At 49.0% G+C, this 14,331-nt stretch overlaps 4 protein-coding genes across 4 annotated transcripts; 2 read left to right on the top strand and 2 right to left on the bottom strand.

The window, feature by feature from the left end:
* Positions 1–168: 168 nt before the first annotated feature.
* On the top strand, positions 169–3,627 carry LTR84_000045 (uncharacterized protein; the record flags this gene model as incomplete). Its single annotated transcript, XM_064843676.1, has 2 exons — positions 169–3,339; positions 3,397–3,627. The coding sequence occupies 2 exons, from the start codon at positions 169–171 to the stop codon at positions 3,625–3,627; spliced, it is 3,402 nt and encodes a 1,133-aa protein (XP_064711536.1).
* Positions 3,628–4,172: 545 nt separating this feature from the next.
* Positions 4,173–5,714, top strand: GCD11 (eukaryotic translation initiation factor 2 subunit gamma; the record flags this gene model as incomplete). Its single annotated transcript, XM_064843675.1, has 1 exon — positions 4,173–5,714. One exon carries the CDS (start codon positions 4,173–4,175, stop codon positions 5,712–5,714), a length of 1,542 nt encoding a protein of 513 aa, XP_064711535.1.
* A 1,393-nt stretch (positions 5,715–7,107) lies between these two features.
* LTR84_000043 (uncharacterized protein) lies at positions 7,108–10,538 on the bottom strand (the record flags this gene model as incomplete). The annotated part of the gene is made up of 2 exons (XM_064843674.1): positions 7,108–10,294; positions 10,351–10,538. 2 exons carry the CDS (start codon positions 10,536–10,538, stop codon positions 7,108–7,110), a joined length of 3,375 nt encoding a protein of 1,124 aa, XP_064711534.1.
* Positions 10,539–11,342: 804 nt separating this feature from the next.
* Positions 11,343–13,199, bottom strand: LTR84_000042 (uncharacterized protein; the record flags this gene model as incomplete). Its single annotated transcript, XM_064843673.1, has 1 exon — positions 11,343–13,199. One exon carries the CDS (start codon positions 13,197–13,199, stop codon positions 11,343–11,345), a length of 1,857 nt encoding a protein of 618 aa, XP_064711533.1.
* Positions 13,200–14,331: the final 1,132 nt, after the last annotated feature.

Genomic DNA, 14,331 nt, shown 5'->3' with positions numbered 1-14,331 from the left:
AAAACCTGGACGCTATCAGCGAAACTTGAAGGCAAACAACGATTTCAACCCTCCTTACAGTAGTCTAGAAATCTTCGGAATCATTGGTGAGCGTTCAGTTCTTGCAGAGGGAGCCCTCACTCCCCAGAGAAGAGTGATCGCGTTGAATTTGGTGGGAACCAAGGGCATATGAGATTGGCATTCATCACTATTCCCATTCTCATCTTGTTTCTAAACCTGATTGTCCCGGCCCTATACACTCCCAACTTCTCGACCGCATACCTGACTGTGGAAGTCAATCAGTGGCTCCCTGGAATTTTTGCACTCAAGCTGCTGAATCCGAGCTATCTTCGTTTGGGCCCCCTTCAGTTCGCCCGGTTATTATCGACCATGGTGTCAATGAGAGCCCAGCCTCGCTTTCGGCGCCTTCAAACCATTGAGCCAGATTACTGTCCTGCCAAGGTCACGCAATATGAATCAGAACGGACAGGGTTAAGAATCGTTGTTGTGGACCAACAGGGTCCCAAACTTTTTGGTTTCTTCGTCCTTGCCACCGAGATTCATGATGACTCTGGAGCACCACACACTTTAGAACATCTATGCTTTATGGGCTCGAAAAGCTACAAGTACAAGGGCTTCCTAGACAAATTAGCCACTCGAGCGTACTCAGGTACCAATGCCTGGACGGCAACAGATCACACTGCATACACCTTAGAAACTGCAGGCTGGGCAGGGTTTGCTCAGATTTTACCTGTCTACCTCGAGCATGTTATTCTTCCAACTCTCACCGATGCAGGTTGTACAACTGAAGTTCACCACATTGATGCCACTGGCAATGACGCTGGTGTAGTCTACTCAGAGATGCAAGGCGTGCAGAATGCCGCCGCCGAACTAATTGAACTGCGATCAAAAAGAATTTTGTACCCCGAGGGTGTCGGTTTTCGTTATGAAACTGGTGGTATGATGGAACAGCTTCGTGTTCTTACAGCCGAGAGAATCCGAGAATTCCACCGCGATATGTACCAGCCCAAAAACCTCTGTGTTACACTCTTTGGAGAAGTCAACCATGAAGAGATGCTAGACATAATGGATACTTTTGAGTCATCGATTTTGTCTGATATCCCTAGCCCCGACGCTCCGTTCACCAGACCATGGATTGATTCCAAGCCTGCACCGCCATTGGAACACTCCACGATTGAAAGAGTTGAGTTTCCTGAAGAGGACGAGTCTTTTGGTGAGGTCGATATACGTTTCTTGGGCCCGGACTGCGCAGATGTATTGTCAATGGCTGCTCTCAACGTCGCCTTACTTTACCTCGCAGGATCCTCGGCTGCCGTGCTAGACAACACTCTGGTAGAGAAAGAGCAATTGGCCACAGCAGTATACTACACTCTCGACAGTCGTCCGCGTACCGAGATTGCATTTTCCCTCTCAAGTGTCGCCACTGCGCGACTTGAGGAGGTGGAGAAGCGATTCTTTGAGATCCTAAAAGAAGCAATGGACAAACCTCTAGACATGAAATTCATGAAGGATTGCATAGACCGACAACTTAGATCGTCCAAGTACAACGCTGAATCCTCGCCAACTTCATTCGCTGATTTTATCATTTCGGACTATCTGTTTGGACATCGTGATGGATCGACTCTTGCAAACCTCAAATCGCTGAAGCACTTTGGATCTATTCTCGAAGGCTGGTCAGAAGATGCATGGAAGAAATTCATCAAGACCTACATATCTGACGCTCACCACGTGTCAATTCTTGGTGTTCCATCTGCCCGCCTGTCAGAGAAGCTCAAGGTTGACGAAGCTCAGCGAGTGGAGGAACAAAAGGAGAAGCTTGGTCCTGAAGGACTGAAGAAGATGCAGGAAAAGCTTGATGCAGCGAAAGCAGAGAACGATCGCGAAATACCTCGAGAGCTGCTGGGCAAGTTCAAGGTCCCTTCGACTGAAACAATTCACTTTGTGAGCACCTCACCTGCCCGATCTGGACTGGCGTTGAAGCTGGGGAGACCAGAATCCAAGTACCAGAAAATCATTGATGAAGATGCACAAGATCTACCTCTCTTCTTGAACTTCCAGCACATTCCATCGAATTTTGCGAGGGTTGAGCTTATCGTCTCTACAGAAAACCTCCCAGACGAACTGAGGCCGCTATTATCACTTTATATGGAGTCATTCTACGGCCTCCCCGTTACACGCGGGAAAGAAACCATCAGCTTCGAAGAGGTGGTGTTAGAGCTCGAACGAGACACTGTCGGCTATGCTATCGATTCAGCCATCAATCTCGGTAATGTGGAGGGGCTGAGGATCAGCTTTCAGGTGGAGATCGAAAAATATGACGTGGCGATCCGATGGCTTAGTGAACTATTGTACAACTCTGTGTTCGATGTGGAACGACTGAAAGCGATAAATACCAGACTCTTGGCTGATATACCTGACGCAAAGCGCAGTGGCGACGATATGTTGACAGCAGTACATCTCATGACGCATCTAGCTCCGAAGTCGATCGGCCGGGCGAGAAGCACTCTGGTTAAGGCTCTTTATCTGAAACGGATCAAGCATCTTTTAGAGACAGACTCCAGCAAGGTGGTGCACCAACTGGAAGACCTTCGAAGCATCCTGTTCAAGTTTGAGAATTTCCGACTCCTGGTCGTCAGTGATCTAGACAAGCTTGAAGGACCTGCCAGCTCATGGAAACCTTTCATGAAAGGCCTAGAGGCAACCAAGGAGCTAGCACCCATCGGCAAGCGAATCGAACGCCTTAGTGAGGCAGGCAAGAAGACTGGAAAATTGGCATATGTTGTACCACTCCCTACTATCGATTCCTCCTTTGCCTACTCCATCTCCCGAGGGCCTACTTCCTACCAGGACCCCAAAACGCCCGCCATCATGGTTGCGATGGCGTATCTGAACGCTGTCGAGGGTCCATTATGGGTCGCGGTCCGGGGCACAGGTCTGGCATACGGTACGAGCGTCAGCTTCGACATTGAATCCGGCTTCATCACATTGGATGTGTATCGCTCTCCAGATTCGTTTAAGGCATTCGAAGCCAGCCGGAAAGTAGTCCATGGCCACATCACAGGCGAGATCGAGTTCGACCCGTTAATGCTGGAGGGTGCGATCAGCAGTATCGTGGTTGCGTTCGCCAATGAGCAACAAACACTAGCTTCCGCTGCAGCGTCAAATTTCATCCGCAGCGTCATGAAGCAGTTACCAGAAGACCACCAGGAATCGCTACTCAAGAAAGTCAGAGATATCACGGTACCAGAGATCAAGCAGGTACTTGAAACAGTGGTCTTTGATGTGTTCAGGTCTGACAAAGCCGATGTTCTGGTGACGTGTGCACCATCACTCAAAGAGGTGAGTTCAAGTTTCAGGATTGGTGATCGTTAATCCAGGCTAACAATTTCTACCTAGGCGATTTCGGAAGGGCTTGCTGGGGAGGGCTTCTCACCTGAGATTCACGACCTTACTTATTTCCAGGATGACTACGGGCTAAAGGCAGGTGACGATGAAGAAGACAACGATGAAGATGACAGTGATTCTGATGAAAGTGCACAAGATGATAAGGAGGGCTCAGACGACATTGATGGTAGCGAGGGATATGAGATTGTAGAGGGAGCAGAGGATGAACTCGATGATGAGTAGCGAGTGCATGTAAAGAGTAGTAAATAATGCTCAAAGCCTTGTGACCATATCTCCACAATGTATGGTACAGCAAGCAATAGAACATCAGTCTGATAGACTCGACAGCATTATCAAAGCTTCAAGCGCTGTAGACAAAGGCAATCTGGCGTCGCACAATGATAATAAGGGTAAGAGCGTTGTCCAGCTGGTCAGTTGGAAAGCCTTGCGATGACGAGGCTGGAGAGATTATCAGGACGTATGAGGATGAGTCATAATGCCGCTTTAAAAGGCCACAAATGAGTCAAGTTCATGTTCTTGGCATTGGGATATCTAAATTTCCTACTCCGGACACTCAGTGTCAATGTGTTCAACCCCTCCATCCATCACCAAGAAAAGCTCATAGAACGAAGAAACCCCTTACACTCGCACTCGCCAACGACATTACCATTACCGACATTGAGCCCTGACATACATTGGTTCTTTCCTCCGGCGCTCCAGAAAGAGCCAATATCACTCCCGCAATCCCTTCGCAACCGCCACTCAGGCCCATTTACTCAACCGCAATCATGGCTACCAACGGCGATTTACCATCCGACGATGAGTTCTCGCAGCCAGGGAGCCCCCCTGGAGAGGAGAACGACGTCGATGATGTAGAAGAAACTAATCAACCACCCAAGTCGTCCCTAAAGAAAAACACCTCTGCGGCCATCCCAGAAACCCAGGTCGCTCGTCCTATTCTCCCCGAACAACCTGAACCCAAAGACCTCGATCTCTCTACTCTCACTCCTCTGTCACCTGAAATCATCTCCCGACAGGCCACCATAAATATCGGTACCATCGGCCATGTCGCTCACGGGAAATCGACGGTCGTCAAGGCTATTTCCGGTGTCCAGACGGTCCGGTTCAAGAACGAATTGGAGCGGAACATCACCATCAAATTGGGTTATGCCAATGCAAAGATCTACAAGTGTGACAATGAGGCATGCCCTCGGCCCACATGTTACAAGAGCTACAAGTCAGAGAAGGAGGTTGATCCTCCCTGTGAGCGAGAAGGCTGCGGTGGCACCTACCGTCTGTTACGTCATGTCTCCTTTGTGGATTGCCCTGGCCACGATATTCTCATGAGCACCATGTTGTCAGGTGCCGCTGTCATGGACGCTGCCCTGCTACTCATCGCCGGCAACGAAAGCTGCCCGCAACCCCAGACTTCGGAGCATCTCGCAGCTATTGAAATCATGAAATTGAACCACATCATCATCCTCCAGAACAAAGTCGACCTCATGCGGGAGGAAGGCGCACAATCTCACTTCGAGTCGATTCTGAAATTCATCAAAGGCACAGTCGCTGACGGATCACCCATCATTCCCATCTCTGCACAACTCAAGTATAATATCGATGCAATCAACGAATATCTCGTCACCAAGATCCCAGTCCCCATCCGAAATTTCCAAGATGCTCCTCACATGATCGTTATCCGATCTTTTGATGTTAACAAGCCCGGCGCTGAGATTGAAGACCTGAAAGGAGGTGTGGCTGGTGGATCGATCTTGACCGGCGTGTTGAAGCTCGGTGACGAAATTGAGATCCGACCTGGCATTATCACCAAGGACGCACAGGGCCAGACCATCTGTAAACCCATCATGTCACGCGTTGTCTCTCTATATGCAGAACACAACGATCTCAAGTTCGCCGTCCCTGGCGGTCTCATTGGCGTGGGAACACGCATTGATCCCACTCTTTGCCGAGCCGATCGTCTTGTCGGACACGTACTGGGTCTCCGAGGCCAACTTCCGGAAATCTACATGGAACTCGAAGTCAACTACTTCCTCCTCCGCAGACTGCTAGGTGTCAAGACTGCCGATGGCAAGCAGGCCAAGGTCGCTAAATTGGCGAAGAACGAGGTTCTCATGGTAAATATCGGTTCGACAGCAACGGGTGCGAAAGTTATGGGCGTCAAAGCCGATGCTGCGAAATTGACACTCACCAACCCTGCTTGCACAGCTATTGGCGAGAAGATCGCTCTCAGCAGACGTATTGAAAAGCATTGGCGTTTGATTGGTTGGGCGAACATTGTTGCTGGAAACACTGTTGAGCCTGAGAGCTCTTGAAAGCCCGCATCCTCGAAAGATTTTGGCAGTGGTGGAGATACGGATAGCCTTGCTTTTGCTCATGGAGGCTCTGCCACCACCCCCTGTGGGGATGGTAGTGAAAAGAGATGCTGCGAGTAGTGGTGAAGACGTCAGACGTGTTGACATGGGATGAAATGACTCTCGAGAATGAATTGCATGGCATGCCGAAGCGTAACGAAAGCACTATCAGCCGATCTTGGGATGAAGCAGAAAAGACCACAGCACACTCCTAGTGGGTACACTCAAGCTACGTACACTCCGACTCCCGTCGACAAGGCAGGAACAAGCGCAGAAATTCAGGCCACGATCGAGCACATAGCTAAGAGGATTGTTGAACGTAGTGGGCGTGGAGACAAGAACTCCTGACTTCCAGGTTTGATCGAGGCCTCGCAGCAGAACATTGTAACCATTAATCACAGACTTTGGGCGATCCAAGGTGTGTCGGTCGCTGCTCAGGCAGAACTCTGCTCTGAGCAATGAGATATGACATGACGGGAACTCATGCTGTAACTTACTTCGTAGTACGTGGGAAAGAAAGCGCCCTTGGGAGCTGGTGGATGTGCCATAGATAGCGCCACCAGCTAGATAAAGAAATTGCATACTCTAAGTTAACTATGTAGTTGTTAGGTTCCATCAATCAGTGAGACGAGACGATCCGGAGACTAAAAGCAAACATTCCCTCAAGAATTCACGGGTTTCTTAGACTAGATTTCTTCTATAAAGTACGAACTTGTTTTTTTGTGTGTGTTGCGGGATTATGATGCTGCTATGCTTTTTATTCTGCTACACTCGACTCGCATGGGAGGGACTATGCATGAAGCTTCCGCCCGCATCTTAGGATTATGTATGTCTACCTAGGTATGTGGAGTCGGCACTTGCATTGCTATCTATCCTTCACGGCAATGGATTAAATCCCTTGCCTTAAGTTCGGGACATGACTTGAAATCCATCCAAGTGTGAGGAGCACAGAGCAGAGCGCTGAGCAACAAAGTAGAAAATCCTATTCTTCTGAAGTGAGACCATCAGAATTTTGAGACTCAATTTTATGTTGTCTTCCTACCAAGGAAAAGAGCTTTTCATTCATTCATTCTCTGTGATATTCAACACGATTGAAGGTCTGGCATACTAGCTAGAGTACCTATGAGTCAAGCTTCCTCTATCACTGAGATATTTCGCCCGCCTTATTTGGTGTATAGTCTCCCAGGTTACCTCCAAGGTCCAATGCTCAAGCTCCATATTCCCTGCGACTGATCAATCGACGACCAACACCGTCTAGTGCCTGGTGCTGACAGTCCACTCCTCCCTCCTTTGGCCTGGCGCTGTGGCACACTGGCGGAATCGAGCGTATCGTTTTTGTTAAGGGTTTGCTTTTCTAAAGCTCTTCGTCATCATCGTTGGAAGACGACGGGTCGACGCTCGCGTCGCGAATACTTGGGTCAGGGCGAGCGATGCCAGTCAGTGAAGATGCGATAGGACGAGATGAACTAGATCTTGCTCGAGCGACGGCGTCTGCAGCTTTTCTGCTCCGAGCTACTTGCGTCTGCCTGCGTTCATATTCATCTTCATCAGTGTCCTCGCTTGACCCGGATGATGATGTTTTCACTTCTGATTTTGCGTTGATAGTAGCTTTTGCCTGTTTCCCCTGTGCTGGAGTCTTGATTCGAGAGCCTTGGCCTTTCTCTGCAGCGCCGATAGCCTTTTTCTGCACTGATTGCTGCTGCATAGCTTCTTTATCTCGTACATTTGCATCCTCGCTTTCATCACCACTACTGCTTTCTGATTCGTCACTATCATCGTCACTGGCGGAGTTGAGGGCGGAACGCTTATGAGAAGGTAAGATTGAGGAGGCCCGAGAAGTTGTTGCTGTCACCGGAATTCGGGGCTCTTGTGCGCTCTTCATCACTTGACGAAGGTCTTTGAGACTTTTTGCACCCCGGATTGTTGTAACGGGAGCTTTTGTTACCTTAGTTTTGGAGGAGGGACTCGTGGCGGTGTTGGGCGTAGGCTCTGATTTTGCTGCTGATTTCTTCTGATTTGAAGCACTCAGACTTTTGCTATCCGTTTTCGAGATGCCAGGAGTCTTTGCGGCGTCCTTCGGGACCGACTTCACCGATGTAGTCTTGGTAGACGTTTTGGAAGGAGTCTTAAAGAGGGTCTCGATGGGAGGTTTCGCGGAAGCCTTCACTTCGTCTTTCTTTGCTGAAGCAGACTTTTTAGTTGAAGCGGTTGATTTTGCATCGACTGAAGCGCTTTCATCCAAACCTTTCTTTGTCTTCGCCGACCCAACCTCCTCATCCGTCGAAAGACTCCTTCTGATAGCACTGGCTTTACGCGACGGAACAGTGGCAGGCGGCGGCTCGGTTGCGGGCAGTAAAGTTAGCTTTGGCTTTGGGGCTGACTGCTTCCCCGAGCTTTCTCTCCTCAAATTGGCTTCTTTCTTCTTTTGTTCTGCTGCATAGTGCTTCGCTTCCAGTTGTTGCTTCTTCTTGTTCTCTGCAAATTGCTCTTGGGTCCAATTTTGCCGACTCTCCATGATTTTGATTTCCTCCAAGGTCAGACCTGTAGCCACGGATGGACTCTTTCTGGAATTGCTGTTGTTGTCCACAGTCAAGGAGTGTGTCTGATTTGGAACAGAACGCTGAGGTTTCTCGACCGTTGTTGATTCGGATCCCCAATTGGGCAGAGGTTTGGAGACGGGGCTTGATGGAACTGCTGTTTGCTCGACTATTTCAACACTGACCGAGGGAGGGCCGGCGTTGATGTCGCTGTTTCTGCTCTTCCGCGGTCGCTTCGACGATTTCGAAGATGCTGCACTTCCGTTCACTTTGGTTTTTGCGGCTTTTTTGGCCAATTTTTCACTCTTCTTGGATTTAATTTCATCGTCGTCATCGCTCTTGATGACATTGGCCAAGGGCGAAGATGATAATTGTCCGCTAGCCTCAAGTTTGTCTTTTAAAGCATGCATAGATGACAACTTGCGAGTCGATTCTTGCAAGGATTGTGAGAGCTGTTCACCTGGACTGTCTAGAGTGGGTGTGTCTCTCTCATTTCCGGAGTTGCGGCGGACGGATTCATTGGTCTCTCCAAGATCTGGAGTGTCCAGTCCTTCGTGGTCGACCTTTGCAGACGCTTTTCCATCATTGTTTACACCATTTGGTGTCTGCCTCTTAGCACGATTTCTCTTTTTGGCCGAGGCTGTATTCGCAGAGGTTGAGTTGACATCGGACTCCAGTGCCGATCGTGGCGTTGTATGCTGGCCAATTAACGGTTTCTTCGGAGTCTTGACTACGGGTCGCTGAACAGGCATGTTCTCCTTTTCATAGTCATCTTGTGCAGCATCAGAGAGATCCGCATCATTAGCATCCTCATGGTTATCGTCCCTCATATCTCTTGGCTCGATATTCTGATCCGTGTCCTCATGAATTAAGTCGTTCGCGCGATCACGAGTAGCAAGCTCGTTGCCATTGAGCAGTGAGCTTGTGGGGTATATTGAGTCTTCTGGAGCTGCACTATCGTCGAAGCCAGAATTGTTATCCAGGAGGTTCATCGCTTGAGAGATGCTTAAGCGTTCTGCTGCATCGTCTCCAAGCTCCGGTGATTTCTGATTCTCGATGCGCGAGAGACGGTCACTGGACTTTTGCTGGCGGAGAGTTGCCATTCTCGATCTGGGTGACATCTGCGAGTCATCAATCTCAGACTCTGGGTAGTCGTAGACATCCCTCCTTGACGGGTTCTTAAATCTTCTCGCCGATTTAGACGACCGTCCCCAAGGCGACGGGTTTGGGTTCTTCCTGGCTGAAACCGAAGGTCTAGAAGAGCTCGAAGGGCGGCGAGAAGGCTCCATCGGTGGAGTGATGGGTGCATGAGAATGCTGGAGGCGTTCGTGAGAAGGGAGCTGGACAGGTTGAGGATCGAGACCCTGAAGCTCTGGATTGATTTGAGGTTTGTTTACCTGTTTACCAGCTCGGTGGCGAGGTATGAAGCCTGTTGGTTCTTGCTGCAATTGCTCGAGCTCATCGACACTTGCATCCGGCATGTCCTGCCATGATTTCCAATACTCGGGCGATTCAGCCTTGACATTGTGGTCAGAAACTTGCCAATCAGTGCCATTTTGTCGCGAAGAGGGCTGTGTGGCTTCAATAACATCGACTGATGTCGCATGGGTATCCCGCTCGATCGATGATATCAGGCTCTCTTCTCGTAGTGTTTGGAGTTCTTCCAGCTGTTTCGATCTCTTTGCAATGGTGGGAATAGAATCCTCTCGGGGATGTGGCCGCTTCCCAAGTGAAGAAAGGACATCGGGAAATTTGGGGACCGGTGGCCGTAAAGACTTTTGGTGTTGAAAGTGAAAGTGCGGGTCCGCCAACAAATTGCCAACTGCAACGGATCCTTCACGAACTGCTCTTCCTTGTTCCAATATGACTTTTATCGTGACTCGTTGGTCATTGCCATCTTTTTTAGCTTTGCCCTCGTCGAGAAGTAGGTCTGCGACAGAAGAGTACAGGTCAAGGTCGCAATCATCTTCGACGTCCTTCAAGTACTTGATCGGAGGGAGATCACTGCGGAATCTGAGTTAGACCTCACAGGCTGCGTTGCGGTCAGGAGGGGTATTCACCGTTGATAAGTGCTCTTGTAGGCTCTCTCGATCTCGCGAGCAAGAGTGCCAATTTGCCATGTGTACGGATCTCGGACGGTGACCAGTAACCGCTTTTCGTTTCTGGGAGTTTTTTGAGACGTCTGGGGGAGGTCGGCCAAGTAATCATCTTCTGAGATGATTCTGGCTACGACCCTCAGCTTGACCATATTGGCGGTCGAGGCAGGAAGTGCCAGACGCGTGGTTGGTCAAGACGCGCTTGAGGAATGTAGGCTGCCAGTGGTGCTTGCTGTAGCGAGGGAAAAAAGTGGAAGGAACCGTTCTCCTCTCGGAATGCGGAGAAATGAAAATTGTGGATATCTCAGCTGGATTACAGTGGTCGAGGTTGGAGGGTTACAGCCTCGTGAGAACATCCTCACTGAATATTTTCCAACAATGGACATTGACATAAATCAGTCTGAACAAGAGAATATATCCTTTGAGGAGAATAACACAATTCTTTCTTGGTGGTCAATCTTGTCATTCATCTCCGCCTCACTTCTTTCTGTACAATCCGCCTGAAAGTGAGTGGACAGGTGACGATAGCTTCACTATGGGCGCCATCCCCTACAATTACCCTCCACTCCTGAAAAGGGAAACACATATATTTTAATCCCAGAGTCTTGCTCTCAATACAGCGCGAAATCCAACCAAATATGACTTGAACACAGAATCACTTTCTCTGCCCCTTGGCCTGATAAATAGTGCCCGCGTATCCTCTTGCTCATCCGGCGACAAATGGACCCTCTCGTCACTTACTGCGTGTAAAATGATGTATGGCGATTCTAGCTACTCTCTAAACTCCCCCGATTGTGTATCTTCAACAGTCAGAAATTTTGGTTGTTTGAATCCGCACTGTATTCTCTAATATTTACAATTTTCTTTTTTTTTCCATTTTGGACTTTGTGGAGGAGAACACTTTATGCGTGTCTCTTGTCTCTCGTAAGGGCATCACCAGGATTGATTAACCTTCTTTAAGTAATAGAGATGTTGACTATCTTAATGTCCTCCTCTGGCCTTTCTTTCCGCACTTTGGAATTCTCAATCTGATGGACCACATCCAGCCCTTGGTATGCTCGACCAAATATGGTATGCTTGTTGTCCAGCCAAGGTGTCTTTTCAGTTGTGATAAAAAACTGTGACCCATTGGTTCCGGGACCAGCATTTGCCATGCTCACCGTGTATGGCTTGTCATGCTTCAAATCCGAGAACTCGTCAGCGAATTCTTTACCCCAGATACTTTCTCCTCCAGTCCCATCTCCTAGCGGATCGCCACCCTGAATCATGAATTTACGGATAACTCGGTGGAAGATCGTGTTATTGTAGTATCCGTTTCGCGAGTGCGTCACAAAGTTCTCCACTGCCTTCGGTGCCTTGTCCGGGAATAATCGAATATGGATATCTCCATAGTTGGTATGTAGCACCGCCGACGTGCCGCTCTGGGTCTGCTTTTCTTCTTTCTTCTTACCACTAATAACTCGAGGTTTCTCGTTCTGGACATCTCTAGTCGATTTGGTGATTTCTGTTTCATTGGTAAACATGTAGAACCGAACCTTCCCGTAACCAGTGGCAAAAAGCATGGGATCTCTTTCCTCCGCTTCGCTCAGCAAGGGATTCGAACTTGCAGCCATGGAGATGGTCACCACATCCTTCTTCTGCGGTGCTCCTTGGTACAAAGCCACGTTCAATGTTCGGAACGGTTCATCTTTCCCATATGCTTTCATAACCCGATTGGTGAGGGTGTTGATGACCTTCACACCGAGCAACGAGCCATAGGCAATGAAATGACCCGACTCGTCGAACACAACATTGATCCTAGGCCGGATCACTGCATTGTCGAGATCGCGTTCAACTGCCAATCTGCGTCCAAATTCCACTTCCTCCAGCTTCTGAAGTGCAGTGCCCGCTTGTTGCATAGCAGTAATAGTTTCAATGGACTCGTCATAGGAGCGATACAATTTTCCGGAGGCGAAATCGAACACGCGTACCTTTCTGTCGGGAAAAGATATCGTCGCAAATTGGTGGCCAGATGGTGATATGGTGATGCTTGCGGGCGCTGATTTAGCCTTCTTGAAGTCAAATAGGTTTGTCGTTGCCTTCATTTTGAAGACATTGTCTGGCTTTTCATAACTGTCTCCTGGCTGCCAGTATTCAATCATGCCTGTCGAATCGGCTGACACCACACAGTCGAAAGCAGGATTGTAAGCCAAGGCCACTATTGGGGCCCGATGAAGAGCAGGAATGACATGGAGAGGTGTCGACGAATTACCTCGTCCATCGTAGAGATGTATCGCCTTCCCTACTCCAGCTGCCAAGAGAGGGACTGCACCTCTTCGATGTACCCAGCATATGCAGGAGGCTGCTTGATCGAGATTCAGAATAGACAGCAGATCGAATGTGATGACATCGAAGATCTTGATGGTATTATCGTCTTCATAACCAGCAGTCGCGAAGAGTCCACCATCAGTGCTCACACTAGAGCTGACTATCCGACCTTCATGCGCTCGATATTCCTTGGCAAATTCAATACCAGTTGCCACCTTCTTCCAGAACTTGACTACTCCATCCACAGAAGTTGTAATAACAAAATCTGCTGGCGAGGGAGCAACAGTAATAGTAGAGAGCTGATCTTTGTGCATCAACGACTTGGAGTACTTCAGTCCTCGAGGCAAAGCATCGACATAGAGGGACTCGTAGGGCAGTTTGCGCTTCTTCTTGGGCGGGACTGAAGAGGGCAAGGCTGGGCCAAAATCATCATCATCTGACGAGTCGCCATCAGATCCTGACCTACCGGCCGATCTGGATCGCTTTCGGGAATTTGTATCAGACATGTTGTGACATGTGGAATTTTCAAGAGTATGTAAGGCAGAACTCCGAAAGGTGGATCAGTTTTGATACTTAGATCCTGGTCTTGAGAACTTGAAAGACGAAAGATTTCTTCGCTGCCCGCCGCCTAGCAACAACTCAGAAAAGGCGCTAACAAGCCAAAACTCTTGGCGTTAACTTCCACCGAATTTACAAGTACTCAACCCCGTCACGAGGAGCACCTTTAGTGATTCTGGTGTTGTAATGGTCCTTTGATTGACTAGTTGCACTGTCTCAAGCAACCCTAGGCATGTCAATGATCAAAAGCACTGAGGAGTTGATGGCCTAAAGACCAAGCCAAGCGTCACAAACAAGGCCTGGCTGGCGAGGCTACCAAGGTTGGCAAGGCTGCACGTTTCGGCCGAGATGCTCCGCCGTCTCAGGCCATCTACTTGAGATGGCAGTATTCTGAGTCCTCCCCCTTGATGCAGGATCTGCGTCTTCATAGTCACGCTCATTGGGATCCACATCACACCACCTTGGTTTGAGGTTTTTGGCCTTGCCACAGTTACAATCTACGACTTGAAAAATAATCTAGCTGCGCCATCTAGAGGAGATGACTGCTGATACCGTACCGATGCATCTGCCCGCTACAGCCTCGGTACCAAGATCCTCTGAGCGACATGGCGGTTTGACGTCAACTCATAAAAAGCCGTCATCATTGAAGCAGATGCGGAAAGGGACCAAGTCGTGCAGAGAATGTAGGTACACTTCGATGCTCCAAGATCTAAAGGTTCAGGATTTGGTCGAGCCCTGATTCAGAATTAATTTTTTTCACGATTGCTTTCCTCTGCTTCTCACCGGTGTGTTCAAATTCTATGATCACCTTCCTGGCGATAGATAACCCCGGAAGCCATCAGTGACTCTGAAAAATGCTAATGCGGATGTCCAAGGTCGTCGTAGGAAGGTCAAATGCAGCTACCCACCATCCGCAGAATCTGTTTCTGAACATATACCATCAGAGCAATTGGAGACACTAGACTCGGTTGCCTCCATTACGTCTACCACCAAATGCATTGAGTGTACTAGCCACGGCCGCACTTGTGAGATTCAAGGCATCGTGGGAAGCTCCAAAGATAGCGAGCAGAGTGATGGAGC

Source organism: Exophiala bonariae (genome assembly GCF_035927105.1).
Source record: "Exophiala bonariae strain CCFEE 5792 chromosome Unknown scaffold_1, whole genome shotgun sequence".
Lineage (NCBI taxonomy): Eukaryota > Fungi > Ascomycota > Eurotiomycetes > Chaetothyriales > Herpotrichiellaceae > Exophiala > Exophiala bonariae.
Note: the sequence above shows the minus strand (reverse complement) of the source record. Positions and strands in the feature narration are given on the sequence as shown.